Genomic DNA, 15,406 nt, shown 5'->3' with positions numbered 1-15,406 from the left:
TGCTATGACCATCATCTCACATACAACGGACATTTCAACTCCAAAAATGCTGTAGGCTTGCAACCATAGATTAAAAGAGTTTATTCCCCCCGCCCCCAATAGAAGCATGTTCTACATGTTCTTTTCTTGCTTGATCCCAGGGGACCAGAGGAAATTCCGGCCAGAATTAGCATCTGTCTGGACAGAGGTGAGGAGCCAAGGATTCCTAGAGTGTCCAGAACTGCTGCTTGCACTCAGCTTCATTTCATCAGCAAGAGATTTAACATGCTTCCCTATACATGTGGTGGTACTAATATATCACGTACATGATATAACGTAGCAAAAGAGAAATGATAAAAGGATAGATGGAGATGTAAGTTGAAATTCTTAAAAACACACACCCAAAACAAAAATAAGGGAAAGAAATATAATCCAGCTTTAGCTATTATTCCTGGAAAACTGGACCTGTGATTCCAAGTGGTTGATGTTATAACAAGCCTTTCAAAGATCTTAAAAAACAGAGCAGTAAGTGATCTGTGGTGAACAGCACTGATACACCCCAAGACAGGAGCAGTGAAAGAAGTGAGCCCATGGATTTTCTAAAGCCCGCAAATGAGTCCTGTGGCTTCAGATAGAACATTTTCCGCCACAGTGACATGCACAGATTCAAAAATGTGACTCAAGCAACTTAGGAGTGAAACATGAGTCTGTGTTACCCCTATCTGCAGGTGATCCTGAAGCTGCCTCTAGTCTCCACGAAGACATTGTATCAAAGATCCATAGGAAAGCTTTGAATAGCTGCTTCATGAAACCAGAGAATGGAAAAACGCAGGATTTCTCCTAAAGAGCATGTTACAGTATACAGTATGTGACTGGAAATAGGCACGGTGCGCCAGCTAAACGAATCAACGACCATAACTAGGCATTTAGTCAAGTCATCTGCATGCTTACACGTTTATAAAGCGAGCAATGAGAAAATAAAATCTCAGCAGGAAAACGAGAGTTCAATGACCTGTCATCTACCTTCCTTACAACAAACTTTTAGGGTCAGCACTCTTTTGATCCTGTCTGCCAGATGGGAAAAACGAGTCTGAGGGTATTTAAGAGGCGTGCCCAGGCAGTAAGAGGTGGTCAGACACCGTCGCAGCCTATTTCCAATGAGGGCCACGAACAGCCAATTCCCGGGGATTAGGAGGAGTACGTGAAATGTATGCAAAACACGTGCATGCGGTAGGCGCTCCATCAACGCCGCTCCATGGGGAAGTTTTCGCTCTGCCTTGCAAGTGACTTCGCTTCCCCTCGGGCCGCCCGGGTGCCTCGCTGTGCTGGAGCCTCCTGCCAGGGCCGGGGCGCGGGAGGGCTCGGATCCGCGGGCGGGGCAGGGCGCGCGGGCCGGGGGTGGGGCGGGGCGGGCCGGGGCGGGCCGGGGCGCGGGGGGCGGCCCCGGAGGAGTCACGTGGCGCGCGGCCGCGGCCGAAGCAGAAGTAGCAGCGCCCGCGTCGGAGGGCGTGCGCGTCAGGGAGGACCCGGAGCGCAGCGGGCGGCTGCGCGCGGGACCCCGGAGCCGGGACCCGCGACCCCGCGACCCGCGACCCGCGCGCGGCGGGGGCACGGCCAGGTGGGTGGCCCGGGACGACTGGAGCGCGCACGTGGGCGCACGGTGGGCTGCGTGCAGGGGGAACCTGCGCTGGGGCGCAGCGGGCGCGGCGGGCGCGGGCAGGGGTGGGGAGCGGCGTCTGGGTCCCCGCCTGCTGTGCCGGGGAGGGGCCGGGCGGCGACGGCAGGGGTCCGTGCTCGGTCGCCGGCCACTTCCTCGCGCGGGGCCGGCGCCGCTTCGCCGGTCGGTGCCCTGGGACAGCCCCTGTTCTGAATGGGAGCCCGGAGGAAGCGGCGCGGCTTGCGGTGCGGGGCGGCTGAGCGCGCCCTGGCGTTGACGCTCAGGGCTCCGGCGGCCGCGGGCTTCTTCGTGGGGTCGGGCCGTGCTCGGTGCCTAGGGCTGCGGGCTCCGCGCGGCCCCGCCGGCCCCGGCACTTCCCGGTATTGCACAGGTGGTGGAGGGTGGGTGGCTGGGTCGGTGGCGGCGCGGTTACCACGGAGGCGCAGCCGTTCCCCAAGGAGAGAGGGACCAGGAGAGTGTTGCGGAGGGATTCACGGGTCCCTCTTCCACCCCACAGTAATATGCGTAATTATGTGTGTACGTCTGTGCGTTTTCCTGCTTATGTTTTGGAATCCCGAAGAGGTCATTACCCCCGTTGCGGGAGAATTGAGGGAAAGATGCGCCCCGTTCCAGCTGGGGGTGGGTGCCGGGATTCCGGTGGAGGCTGGGGAGGGACTCTCAGCACCCTAGTCTTGAATGAGACAGAGTACGGCGGGCTGAGGGGGCTGACGTGGCTCAAGGGAAACAGGTGGCCTTTTCAATCATCTTAATTTGAATTTCAGTTCCAGCTGTGTGACCCTGGGCTGGCTGAAGAACCTCTCTGAGCGTCAGTTCCTTCCCCTGGACACGGCTACGCTCCAGGGCTGTGCTGAGAATTGAGGCTTATCTATGGAAAGGGTACCTGGCTAGTTCTTTCCTCTCCAGTTAAGGTGTCTGCGTGGGGCTCGGGCTCTCAGCTTTAGCTCCAGGTCTTCAGGAAGGGCTTACTAATTTAGGGGTCCGCCCAGCCCCAGGCACTTACCCAGTTACAAAGGTGTGTGGGCCAGGTGTGTGCTGGCTCAGGGAGACAGCCACTGCAGGCTTCCCCGATGGTGAAATCGCCTGATGCTGCTGTCGTCAGTCCCCACTGTCCACCCTCCCCACGTTCAGTCTTGAGCGGTTTGAGGCTCCTCTGGAAGAGGCAGAGTGGGGATCCCCACGCGTAGCCCGTTTGCTGGGTGGAGTCGGTGGAAAATGGCCAGTGAGAAAACTCGAAAACAGTTCTTAGTTTAGAAAATAGTAAAAGCACAAAGAAGAAAAGCTCATCCATGATGTCGCCACTTAATAAAAAGTCAAGTCATCCTTTCTCCCCTCTTCCACTCCCCGCATAGTAACCACTCTCCCTGGATTTACAAGAAGACTGCTTTTTAGAAATGTAGTTATCTAGTACTTACTGGTTTCTAACTCTTTTCCATCCCTCTCATGCCCTTTCCAGATCAAATCGCTTGTAATCCGCCCTCATTCTTTCCAATAGCTATGGTGCATTCTTTAAGGTGCGAGTTTCATTATTTATTGCCGGGGCTCTTCCCTAACCTCCCTCCTCCCAAACTGATGGGCAGTTGAGTTGTTTGCTGGGTTTTTCTTTCTCCTGTTACAAGTGATGCTTCCATGAACATCCTTGTATTTCTTCTGCACATTTATGATTATTGGATCAAAGCATATGCATGTGTTACTAGATGCTCACAGGTCGGCCTAAAAAAAATGAAGTTGAGCCAATTCGCACTCCTGCCTGCAGTGGCTGACACTACTTGTTCCTCCAGGGAAAACATGTGTCCTGATGCTGCAGGTTGGGTGTGAGCTCAGCAAGAACATCCCCCAAAGCGGTAGAGGGACGGTTAACGTCTCAGGGATGCGGCTGTGCTGATTTGTAACAGAGAATTGTTTCGTGGGATTTTGTATAATATCCTGTCCAGGCCTAACGTGTGCAGGAAGCTATGAGGAGAAGAAAACTCCCCTGCTTCCTGGTGCTGGGTCCTTGTATTCCAGAAGTTTATTTCAAACAGAATCTCAGCCATGTTTGTATTTACACCATAAGTCATTTTACAAAGTTACCCAGGGAAGATGAGAAACGGGAACAAAAGGGATTTCAAGGCTATTTCATTTTCTTTTTTTGAAAGCAGAAGCAAAATGGAAATTGCCCATATTGGCTGGTGCCCTGCCCCCCGGGGTCAAGACCTCAGAGGCCTCCTTGCTTTCATTGCTGAACATCTAGCTCTGGAAGCCTGGGTTGGGAGCTGGCTGGATTTTGATGGTTGATCTATAGCCATGAGGTTGTCTTTCCAGTTCTTGGCCAGAGGTAGCATGAGGAACTTGATGTTTATGGTCCAGCCAACCCACTGGGCTTCTGAGCCGGAAGTCACCAGAATCCCGGGATGGTTAAGTTCAAGGCCTTCCCAGAGCCAGAGTCTTCCAGAATTGAGCGCCCCAGTGCCTCCCGGCTGGTGGGTTTAATCGGAGGTGGAGATGTGACAGGGCGTGTGTTTCCTACGTTTGCCCTCCTGCACGCTGGACTTGAGACCTGGGAGTGGGGAAATTCCAGAGTCAGCATGAAGAAGAGCTACAGAGCGGGGACCAGGTTCAGATCCCGGTTCTGCCACTTTCCAGCTCTGTGACCTTGTACAAGTCCTTTAACCTCTCCCTAGAGAGGGACAGGGGCTGCGAGATTAATTCCCTTGTGGCTAAATTCTGCCACGGGATTCAGAATTCCAGAAGGCAGGTGCCGAAGGAGCAGGGAAGTGGGATCTGAACCAGGGCTCCCATCTTGGTGCAGCCACTTGTCTGCAGGACCTTAATGCCATCATTTCACGCCTTATGACTTGTGTTCACTTCCTGTATTTCTCATTGGGATAAATGAGATGAACCAGGTATTCACAGCCTCCAGCATTTAGCAAGGGCCTCCCACCTGGGGAAGGCCAATAAACAGTTGTTGGGTGAGGCAGGCCATATGCACCTAGTTCCTCCCCTTGACCTGGATTAGAGGGTGAAGAGGTGGGAGGCTCACTTCAGGCAGAGTTCTTGGCACACCCTCTTAGTCCTGCTGCAGGGCCTTCTCTCAAGCCTGTTCCTCTGCCTGGAACACTGTTCCCTCATGCTTTATTTTTTAATTTTTTAAAAGATTAGATTCAGATGTCCTCTCCCCCAGAAGCTTTCTCTGAGCCCTCTAAGCTCCTGGCCTCACCTGGGGCTAAAAACTTGGGGCCTCTTCCCGCTGCTCCCTTCCCAGTGCTGCGGCTGTGCTGACCTCTTTGCATTAGAACCCTTGAGCTGACTGGTCTGTTTCCAAATGGCCAGGGACAGCTGTAATTCATGATCTTTTATCTCTGGCTGCCAGCACACCTGTAGAAGGAAGTGCCTTTGGCTGTGGGAAGGAGGTGGGGGCTCAGGGCAAGGCCTGGCCTCTCTCCACTCCCCCTCATTTGCTTACTAGTCCCCAGCTCAGTGCCTGGCGTAGACTAACTCGCTGATTAATATTACCTGAGGCCCTGCCAAGTGCTGGGGGCTGTATATACAATATAGCTTTCAGTCCTTCCAGCACCCCTTCAAGGTAGTACTGTTATCCCCATTTGACAGATGAGGGAACTGAGGCCCCGAATTTGAGCATCTTGGCAGGAGGCTCTGGGGGGAGTCTGAGCCAGAGTGGAGGCCCAGACAATGCTGGCCAACCACCTGCCTCTTTACAGAGTAACAACTGTGGGCTCCTAAAGGGATTTGGAGGGAGGGGAGGAGATAAGAAAGGGACACACACAGAACAGTCAGTGACAATGGATTTAGCAATAGCTAAATCCCTGGAGCACTGACTTTGCAGCACTGTTGTAAGGGTCCAAGATACACTATCTTGGTTTAATCTCCCCAAGAACCTTTCATCTATTTACAAGTGTGGAAATGAGGCCCAGGGGGCTTAAGCGACTTTGTGTAGGGCCAGCCTTCAGTTCAAGTTCCCCTGAGTGGCAGGCAGTGTGTCCTTAGACATTTGGGAGTGGGGGGTGCAGGGTTGAGCCGAGGAATGACATGATTTTACACTTGTTCTAAAAACATTCTTCTGGCTACTTGGTCTGGGAATTGTCTGTAGGAGGCGGCAGAAGCAGGGAGACCAGTTAGTAGGTGCTTAGAATTATCCAAGTATAAGATCCTAGGAGGAACCCCATGGAGGGGCCAGATGGGTTGGATTCTGGATTTGCTGTTGGGTTGGACAAGGATGGCTCCAAGATTTGGAGCCCTAGCGCTTCTCTGATAAACCCTGACTGTGCATGGGAATAAGTGGCCATCAAGATCAACCTGCTGGAGCTTGGCCGGTGTGGCTCAGTGGTTGAGCATCGACCCTGGAACGAAGAGATTACCGGTTCGATCGTCCGGGAGGCAGCGGATCGATGGTGTTTCTCTCTCATCGACGTTTCTCTCTCTCTACTCCACTCCCTTCCTCTCTCTCTAAAAGTCAATAAAAACATATTTAAAAAAGCAAAACAAAAGTACACCGAGCAGCACGCTCACTAGGTGCTTTGCTGGTAACATTGCATTCCAAGCTTCCTGACTGTGCCAACGTTCCCACTTTAGAAAGGATGACACCGAGGCTTGCAGAGGTCACGCAGCCTGCCCGGGGCCACACAGTCCGCATGAACCTGCCCTACGATTTGAACTTGAGGCTGCTGGGCCCTGAGGTTTTCTGTCCTGTTGGCCCCATTTCCGCGCAGAGGTCTTCACAGACTCCTTGTGGAGTTTGTTTTTTCCCCCTTCTGTTCCCAACTTCATTTAGGAAGTAAAGGGATGGTTAGGAATTTCTAGGCGGGATAGAAAGGGATGTTGGTATTGGGGGCGGGGCGGGGCTGGCAGCCAGCCTGGGCAGCTTTGGCTATTCTAATATTCTATAGCATAAAAGTGTGCGGGGGAGGCGGGGCTCAGGCTGGGGGGACTTTGTTATTCAAATCCTGGGTAAGGGTTGGATCATTGACGTCAGGGGTCTCCTCCCACACCTGCACTTCCATTTTTAAACCTCTGTGTGTCCTGTGTGGGCTCTGAGTGGTCAGCAGTTCGCTGCCACTAGAGCTTTCTCCTAAAACATCCTGATGGGCATGATACGGGATTTTGGCTCTTGAAGTCCAAGCCCGGTTAACGAAATCTCCCTCAGTTAACTAAAACTGGTTCACTCCTTTATTCTGCCCTTCCAGCCTCCTTGTTCCTCCCTCCCCCTCCCCCCTGGAGTGGCCAACAATGACCACCATGGCCAACGTGGACGCCCTCCCGGAATATGAGAAGAGTCAGATCAAGAGAGCCCTGGAGCTGGGCACAGTGATGACCGTGTTCAGCTTCCGCAAGTCCACGCCGGAGCGCAGGACCGTCCAGGTGATCATGGAGACGCGGCAGGTGGCCTGGAGTAAGACGGCCGACAAGATCGAGGGCTTCTGTGAGTACCTGCCGGGCCGGGCCGTGTGGCCTGTCCTCCCTGAGCCCTGGCCTGCGCACCTCACCTTCCTGCCCCCACTTGTCACCGCAGCTGTTTTGATACCTTCTGTTTTTCTAAAACTGGACGTGTGACCACTTTGTCTGGGTCTCTGATGGGCTTTAGAGCCGGTGGGAGAGTTCAGCCAGTTGCATCGAAGGTCCATTTGGAAATGGCACTCAGACAGCTCGCCTGGGCTGCCGGGGGTGGGGGGGTGGGGGGGGGGGGTGCGCTCAGCCTGACAGCATCGGGGTGTCATTTGGTTCCTGTTGATGGACAAGCTGTCTGCCCTCTGAAGGGCTAACAGGCCAGAGCTTGTGGAAACTCATAGCTTGGTAGCCAGGTAAACGTCTGTTTCATTTTCTTGCAAACCACAGGGGGAGAGGCCTTTACTTTAGCTCATGTGGACAGAGCATGTTCTGCAGCTTTCAGATGAAGTCCTGGTCCTGGTGGAGGTGTCTTCCCTTCCCCACCCCCCTTAGATTGGGCAACTGGCTCAGTTCCTAAAGTTTCTAAGACTGTTTTTTAACAAACGAGTAAGGAGACTTAAGCAACTTTCAGTTGCAGAGACTTGCTTTAATTTGCATTTTTTATTGACTTGTTTTGTTTTGTTTTGTTATCTTCACCTGAGGATATTTTTTCCATTGATTTTTAGAGAGGGGGGAAGGGAAGGGGAGGAGAGGGAGAGAAAGAGAGAGGGAGAGCGAAGAGAGAGAGAGAAAGAGAAACATGGATGTGGGAGAGACTCATCGATTGGTTGCCTCCCGCATGGGCCCTGACAGGCCGGGATTGAACCTGCAAGCCAGGTTCGTGCCCTTACGGGGAATTGAACCTATGACCCCTCAGAGCACAGGCTGATGCTCCAACCACTGAGCCACACTGGCCAGGGCAACAATTTTTTCTTTTTTAAATTTATCTTTATTGTTGAAAGTATTACAGATGCCCCCTTTTCCCCCCTATTGATCCCCTCTACCCAGCATCCACCCCTGCCCCACCCCCAAAGGTAACTACTTTCTAATTGGAATATTAAAATGTACACTTGGGGGAAAACCAAAAAAATTCATAAATATCTGTCTTCTTCAGCCCTCATCCCCTGTTCCACAGGCAAGCTCATTATCAGGCTCATTTGTCTTCCAGAATTTGTCTCCTATACTTGTGCAGTGTGTGTGTTGTGTGTTTTACACAAGTGGGCACCTGCTACATGCACTTCTGCATCTCAATTTCTTTTTTTAAATTTAATAATTATTTTGAAGGTGGTTTGTTATCAGCACATTGATCTGCCTTCTTTTGGGGACACACAGCATTCTGGCTGCAGTGTAACAGTGTAACCCCTGGAGAGGGACCTCTGAACTGTTCCCAGTCTTTTGCTATTAGCTGCGGCAACTAGACTTGTGTTCTCTCCCTCCTCCCCCTCTCCCCCTCTCCCTCCCCCTCCCCCTCCCCTCTTCTCCACCTCTCCCCTTCTCCCTCTTCTCCCCCTTCTCCCCCTATTTTGTAACAGTTTTATTGAGATGTAATTCACACATCATACAATTCATTCATTGAAAATTAACAACTCAGGGCTTTTTAGTATATTCACAGATGTGTGCAACCACCACCACAGTCAGTTTTTAGAACATTTTCATCCCCTCAAAAAGAAACCCTGAGCCTATTAGCCATCACCCTCTATTCCCCACCCTCCTCCCCTGCTTTAAGCAGCTATTCGTCTACTTTCTGCCTTTCTAGATTCCCCTGTTCTGGACATTTACATTAAATAGAATCGTGGCCTTTTGCGTCTGGCATCTTCCACTGGGCATAAAGTTTTCAAGGTTCGTCCATGTTGTGGCATGTGCTAGTACTTCTTTCCTTTTCATGGCTGAATAATATTCCATTGCATGAATTTTCCACAGTTTGTTTTATCCATTCATTCACTGATGGACATTTGGGTTATTTCCACTTTTGGGTGATTAGGAATAGTGCTTCTGTGGACATTGATGTGTACACGTTTTTGTGTGGGTGCACGTTTTCATTTCTCTTGGGTACACGCCTAGGAGTGTAACTGCTGGGTCATATGGTTTAATCATTTTAGGAACTGCCAGACTGTTTTCCAGTGGCTGCACCATTTTGCATTCCCACCAGCAGTGCATGAGGGTTATCCTTGCATTATTATTTTATATACACATATGGGTATATCTGGAGGACAGCTTCCTATCTGTGATTTCTGAGTTAAAGTGTATTTTAACTTTGGCAGTTTGACAACACCCCACAGTAGCCCATGAGATGTGAGAGTACCTGTTCCCCACACCTTCATCCACACTATGACAAGGTTCTGAACTTGGCCATTCACAGGGAGACTCACGTAGTTTGGAGAAATTATTAATATATACATATATATGTGTGTATATATATGTGTGTGTGTGTATATATATATATACACACACACATATATATATTTATTGATTTCAGAGGGAGAAAGGGAGAGGGAAAGAGAGATAGAAACATCAGTGATGAGAGAGAGAGTCATTGATCGGCTGCCTCCTGCATGACCTCCTCTGAGGATCGAGCCGGCGACCTGGGCATATGCCCTGACAGGGAATCGAACTGTGACCTCCTGGTTCATAGGTTGATGCTCAGCCGCTGAGCCATGCTGTCTGGGCGCTTGGAATAATTCTTCATTTGATTTCTCTTATCACGAGTGAGATTAAACAGCTTTCCAAAGGTTGCTCCTGGCTTCGGAGCCAAGGAGGCCTCAGAGCCAGAAGCCCTGCTTTGAAAATGTGTGCAGGCAGCCAGCTTTCTTCCCAATTTTGTTTGCTTTGGCCACACTGGACCTTGCAGGTGGTTCAGAAACCTGTTGCAGCTGGAGAGGGGTAGGGCCTGCGGAGGCACTGACAGTAAATACAGGTGTGCCACGCTGAGAGTGTGCCTGTCTCTTCTTGACCTGCCAGTCCCAAGCCTGGCTGACCACGAGAGACACCTGGGGGGCTTTTAAAAGTACAGGCTACTGGAACCTTCTCCTGAAGCTCATTCTGAGGGGCACCAACAGGATTTTGGCTCCTGAAATCCATGCCATGTAGTCCTGCCCCATGTAGTTAAATAAAAGCAATTCTTCCCTCTCTCTGGAGTGGGTAAGGATGACTGTCATTCACTAGGTGGGTTGGGGCTGAGCACTGTACTTGGTAGGCTCCGAAGGCGGTCCTGGTAATTAGCTAGGTTTGATATGTACGGTTCTACAGCCTCCCTCCCTCCCTCCCGTCTATATTTGAATGTCTGCTCTGCCAGGCACTGTTCGAGGTCCTGGAGACACAGCAGTAATTAAATTAGATCCACATCCTTGTGGAGCCTGCATTGTGTCACTAAGGACACTTGACCTCCAGAACCTCTTGATGAACTCTGCTGTGTGATCATGGGCAAGTTACACTCATTTTCTGAGATTCAATTCTCTCTCTCAATCTTTTTAAAATTTATCTTTATTGTTGAAAGTATTACAGGTGTCCCCCTTTCTCCCCTCATTGATCCCCTCCACCCTGCATTCATCCCGGCACCCCCCCCCCCCCCCGACCTTCTCCACACTGTTGTCTGTGTCCATGGGTTATGCGTTTATGCACAAAAGTTCTTTAATCTCCCCACCCCCCAATCCCCTACTCCCACCTTCCCTCTGAAATTCGTCGGACTGTTCCATGCATGGTTCTGTGTCTCTATTTTGTTCACCAGTTTATTGTGTTTATTATATTCCACATGAGTGAGATTTAGTTGCCTTATCTGTAGAATGGGAATACTGTTGGTGTTCACCCTGCAGAGTTACAGCTGGGAATGAATAAAGGAGGAAATATGTCAGAGGGTCACACAACACGGGATAAGCATTCAACCGGTGGGCGCTGCTGCTGTTACTTTTGCCGTGGCGTTGCTAGCGAGTGGCATCCGGCTTTCCGGGTGGCAAAGTCTGGCGTAGGTGTTTTGGATTTTCAGCAGGATCCACCGAAGGGCTTCAGGAAGAGGGATGATGGGATTGTCATTGCGTTCACATCAGCCCCGTGTGAGACGGAGGTGTTGGTGGGGTTGGTAAAGAGCTTAGAAATGAAAGAGCAGGCCTTCGGGCCCTGGGTGGGGACTCTTTAGGGCCTTGTGATGGCCTGAGGGGAACCCCCCAGCTGCAGCATTCTTTCAAGGGTCCTAATTAGCAGGAACTGCAGGTAACTAACTGTGAGGTCTGCAAGGAGCAGGCTAGTATGAGGGAGCATGTATGTGTGTGGCTGTGGGGCATGTGGCAAGTGGCACGTGGCTTCTGGCAGGTGTCACACCCTCCGTGTGGGCCTGGGTGAAGGTAGACACGCACACCTCTCACAGTCTAGAGCAGTGAGTGGTGCTCAACCAGGGCGATTGCCCCCAGGCATTTGGCCATGTCTGTGGACATTTTTAGAAGTGATGATGGCGGGGGGGGGGGGTGGGGTGGGGGGGGGGTACTCCTGGCATCTAGAGAGTGGGTGAAAGCCAGGGATGCTGCTGAACATCTCACCATGCACAGACAGCCCCCACCACAAATAATGTTCAGTACTGAATGTCAGTGGTGTCAGGGTGAAAAACTGGTCTGGACTCATGTGTTGACTTTGTTTAGAGCCATAGAACATCGCTGGGTGTGTTAGGGTCGTGAGGAGCTGTTTCATGTGTTCGGCCCATATTTGCTCTCGTATTGGGAGCTAGGCTCTGCTGAGAGAGGGGGTGGAGTCCCTGCCCTGGAGGGGAAAGAGACTCAGCAAGCAGCAATGGCAGGCTTGTAGGTCACTGCCACAGTGAGGGTCTGCACTGGGTACCGTGTGAGGAAGGAGAGCTCTGTCCATCTGGGGAAGTGGGAGAGGCCTCGCAGCAGAGCAGCTGCATGAGTGGGGAGTTGAGGGAGAGGCTTGCCAGGTGGCCAGCAGGACGGGCATCCTGAATGGGATCAGTGCGTGCCATCGAATGTGCTTGAGGAGATGGTGTGGGTCAGAGATTTGGGCTGGGGAATTCTTCTGTTCTTTGTGGCCTGGGCTGTGGTGATTTGGTGGCACTGAACTTATTTTTCCCCTGGGCTGAAAGGTTCCAGAATCTTCCCTCACACTTCTGTTGCCTTAGTGGTGATGCTGGAGGACTGGGCTCAGTGGGAACTGTCGACTGAGCCCCTACTGCCTGGTGGTCCAAGGGTCCACGCTGGTGATGTTGCTTCTGGGGTCCCCCAGGGTGGGTTTCCAGGAGTCCAGGCAGAAGCTGTAGGACTGAGCCTTAGAAGTCCCAGAGAGTCGCTTGCACCACCACCTCAGGTCACCAAGGCCAGCTCGGGTTCGAGAATGGGGAATGTCCTTGTCTAGAGGTAGTGGCACACACACACGTCCAGGGTGGGAAGGAACTGATGGTGACCACCTTGGAGCCAAGTGACCACAGGCACACCTGGACGCTGGATCCCGACACCAGGTTCAAATCCCTGCTCTGCCATCTACTAGGTGCGTGACCTGAGGTGCTCCATGCCTCAGTTTCCCTATCTGTCAAGTGAGAAAATAATTCCTAGCTTGTTGGGAGAGAATTAAATGGATTGTATTTTATGTACTTTTGTGTACGTGGAAAATATCACACAACTGGAACAGAATACAGTAAGAAGCTTCTTCCCACACTGGCTCCCTGAGAGGCTGTGATGCAGGCTGGGAGCTCTGAAGTGCTGCCCGTGATTTTTCTTTCCTCCTGGGGGGGTCAGCTGAGCAGACTCCAGGTACAAAGCCGCCTGCTCGGGGCCTTTCTGAATTGAACCTTCGGGGTCCTCCTGGGTCTCGTCCGTTTGTGAGGCCTGGCTTGTGCCCTGGGAGCCCCCTCGGTGCCACCTGCTTGTGGAGTCTGGGTTGGTGTGGTGATAAGCCACATTTGAGAGCTTGGCCGGCGTCCATCTCGACTGAACAGGCTTTCATCCTGAAGTTTTCTCTTACACTTCTCCATCTATGTATTTTGGGCAAGATGTGGTTGCCCATGAATGAGGAATGCTCAAAAGCAGAGCAGTTCTGTTTCCTTGGCATTAGGTTCTTGGCTTGCCTGTCTGATGGTGATAATAATAATAACAGCAGCAGCCACCTCTGATGGATTCTCACGGTGACCCCGTGAGGCAGGAATCATCCCACTTTATTTTTGAGGAAACTGAGTTCTGGGGAGACCAGGTGACATGCCCAAAGCCACACATGCAGAACTACACTTTCCCCTGTTCTGCCTGCCTTCGGAGCCTCAGGTCGCCTTCCTGCTGTGTGCTGCTTTCTCCTCCTACATCATCCCAGAGACGGTTCAGTTCTGTGTGTGATAGAGAAGCACCTGCTGGGCACCCGAGAACCGCAGGTTTGTTCAGACTTTGTCACACAGGCGGGAAAGGCAGCCATTCCGGGCGTGTGGAGAGGACATGCTCTGCCAGGCGCCGGAGATGCCACGGGGAAGGAGTCTCCAGAGGGGGCCTGGTCGGCGGGAGACACATGTGCCGGGAGACAAGTGCGGGCCGAGCAGAGCCAGGAGGTGAAATGGGGTTGTGCTGCATCTCAGCTGGTTCTGAAATCCATCCTCTGGCTTCTTATCCATGAAAAAGGAGTATTTTTGTCTTTCTCTGCCTGGTTATGTCGTTTAGCATAATACTCTCCGGGTCCACCCATGCTGTCCCAAATGGTACGAGATCCTTCTTCTTTACAGCTGCGTAGTATTCCATAGTGTAAATGTCCCATTTTTTAAAAAAAGTATTTTTTGAAAGTTGTTATTTTATCAAAATGTTTTCAACATAGTAAAAAGATTTTTTTCCCTTGGCATCGCCTGTCTAAAAAGAAATCTACTCTGTGAAAATGGTCCCCCTAGCCCCCAAGCTCCTCGTTAAGCATAAATCAGAAATAAGATTTGCCCAGTGCCCCCAGTGGCTGTAAATTTACTGGTTTTTCAGTCATAGGTGTGCAGGGATGGCCTACAACAGCACAGACTCTGGAGCCCGAGTGCCTGGGTTCCAGTGCCAGACCTGCCACTTGGCCGGGGTGTGACCTTGGGCCACTCCTGTCACCTCCCTGTGCCTCCATTTCCACATCTATAGAATGAGAATAATAAAAGAGCCTGCCCCCCTGGGCTCTGGTAAGGATGAAATGAAGTAATGTGTGTAACCGCCTTCCCGCAGGGCCAGGCACACCGGAGGCAGGTGCTCAGTTATTTGCTGCTCTTGTCCTCCTTGATGTTGTCATCGTCACTGTCATCATCACCAAACGTAAAGGGCAATGGCATTGTAGAAAGGATGAGATAAATATTAGGACTTCCACGGATAGACCGGTTTTCCTTGCTGCACCCCTCTGGGATATGGATTCTCCACTTTGGAGCCTGCCGGTGTGGAAATAGAGGTGTTTCCGTTCCTGGCATCGAGACAGACCTGCTTGTGTGCCAGCCGGTGGAGGAGTCGGCATCTGTTGTTATTCAAGGTGACGGGCACTTGATGCCCTTAGAATTAGTTCCTTTGCTGGGTTAGCAAATACCCAAGGAGGACTTGGTGTGCGTCAGGCATTGTTTGTCACTGGGGATGAAGTGAACAGGACAGCGGGGATCCCGAGAGGAGCGCACAGTCTCGTAGGAAAGACAGAAAGCGTTAATCGTCCAGTCATTTTGGATTGTGGTGGATGCCAGGGAGGAAAGAAGCAGGGCACTGTGACAGGAGGAGCAGTGAGGAGCGCGATTTTAGCCGGGCAGGCGGCAGGGAGGGCTCTCTGGGATGGTGACATTTGAGCTGAGATTTGAAGTGTGAGGAGGAGGAGGCCGTGGGGGGCTTTCGGGAGAGGGTGTCCCAGGCAGAGGGCACAGCTGTACAGCTTCTGTATTGGTCAGGGTAGGCTAACTGCAGTGGCACAGTTGGTACCATACAACCTGATCACTCAAGTCAAGGTCCATTGGGATTGGGGGGCAGGGCTCTGCCATCTGGTGGCGTCACCGCCCCCTACGGCATCTGAGGCCACCTCGGGACCCTCTGTCCAGTGAGCATGTGTGCAAAGAGGAAGAGTAGGGGAGATGGCTTAGGAGGATTTTATGAGCCAGTCCTGGAAGATAGGTTCCCACCTTCCATTGAGCAGAACTTGGCCTGTGACTAGCTGCAAAGGATGCTGGGGAAAATGGGAAATGGGTTTGGGGGTCATCTTCCAGGCTCTTCTACAGCCCTTAATTTTGGAGGGTGCGTAGGTGACCGTAGGAGTCCCACTGATGCTGAAGAATAGAATGATTGTAGGGATTTGGGAGGCCTTGTTGAATCAGGAAAATGATTCACTGGGCCTCATGGGTGGCACTGAGGTCTCTCTTGGCCT

At 51.9% G+C, this 15,406-nt stretch overlaps 1 protein-coding gene across 1 annotated transcript in view; it reads left to right on the top strand.

Annotated features, from left to right (window-relative positions):
• Positions 1-6,871: 6,871 nt before the first annotated feature.
• The window catches only part of PLCG2 (phospholipase C gamma 2), a 121,175-nt gene continuing 112,640 nt past the window's right edge, over positions 6,872-15,406 (top strand). Inside the window, exon 1 of the mRNA XM_016196971.2 lies at positions 6,872-7,073. Within this exon, the coding sequence (XP_016052457.1) occupies positions 6,881-7,073 (193 nt within the window). The 5' untranslated portion in view covers positions 6,872-6,880. The remainder of the gene's footprint in view (positions 7,074-15,406) is intronic.

This window comes from Miniopterus natalensis, chromosome 18 (genome assembly GCF_054644295.1).
Source record: "Miniopterus natalensis isolate mMinNat1 chromosome 18, mMinNat1.hap1, whole genome shotgun sequence".
Lineage (NCBI taxonomy): Eukaryota > Metazoa > Chordata > Mammalia > Chiroptera > Miniopteridae > Miniopterus > Miniopterus natalensis.
Note: the sequence above shows the minus strand (reverse complement) of the source record. Positions and strands in the feature narration are given on the sequence as shown.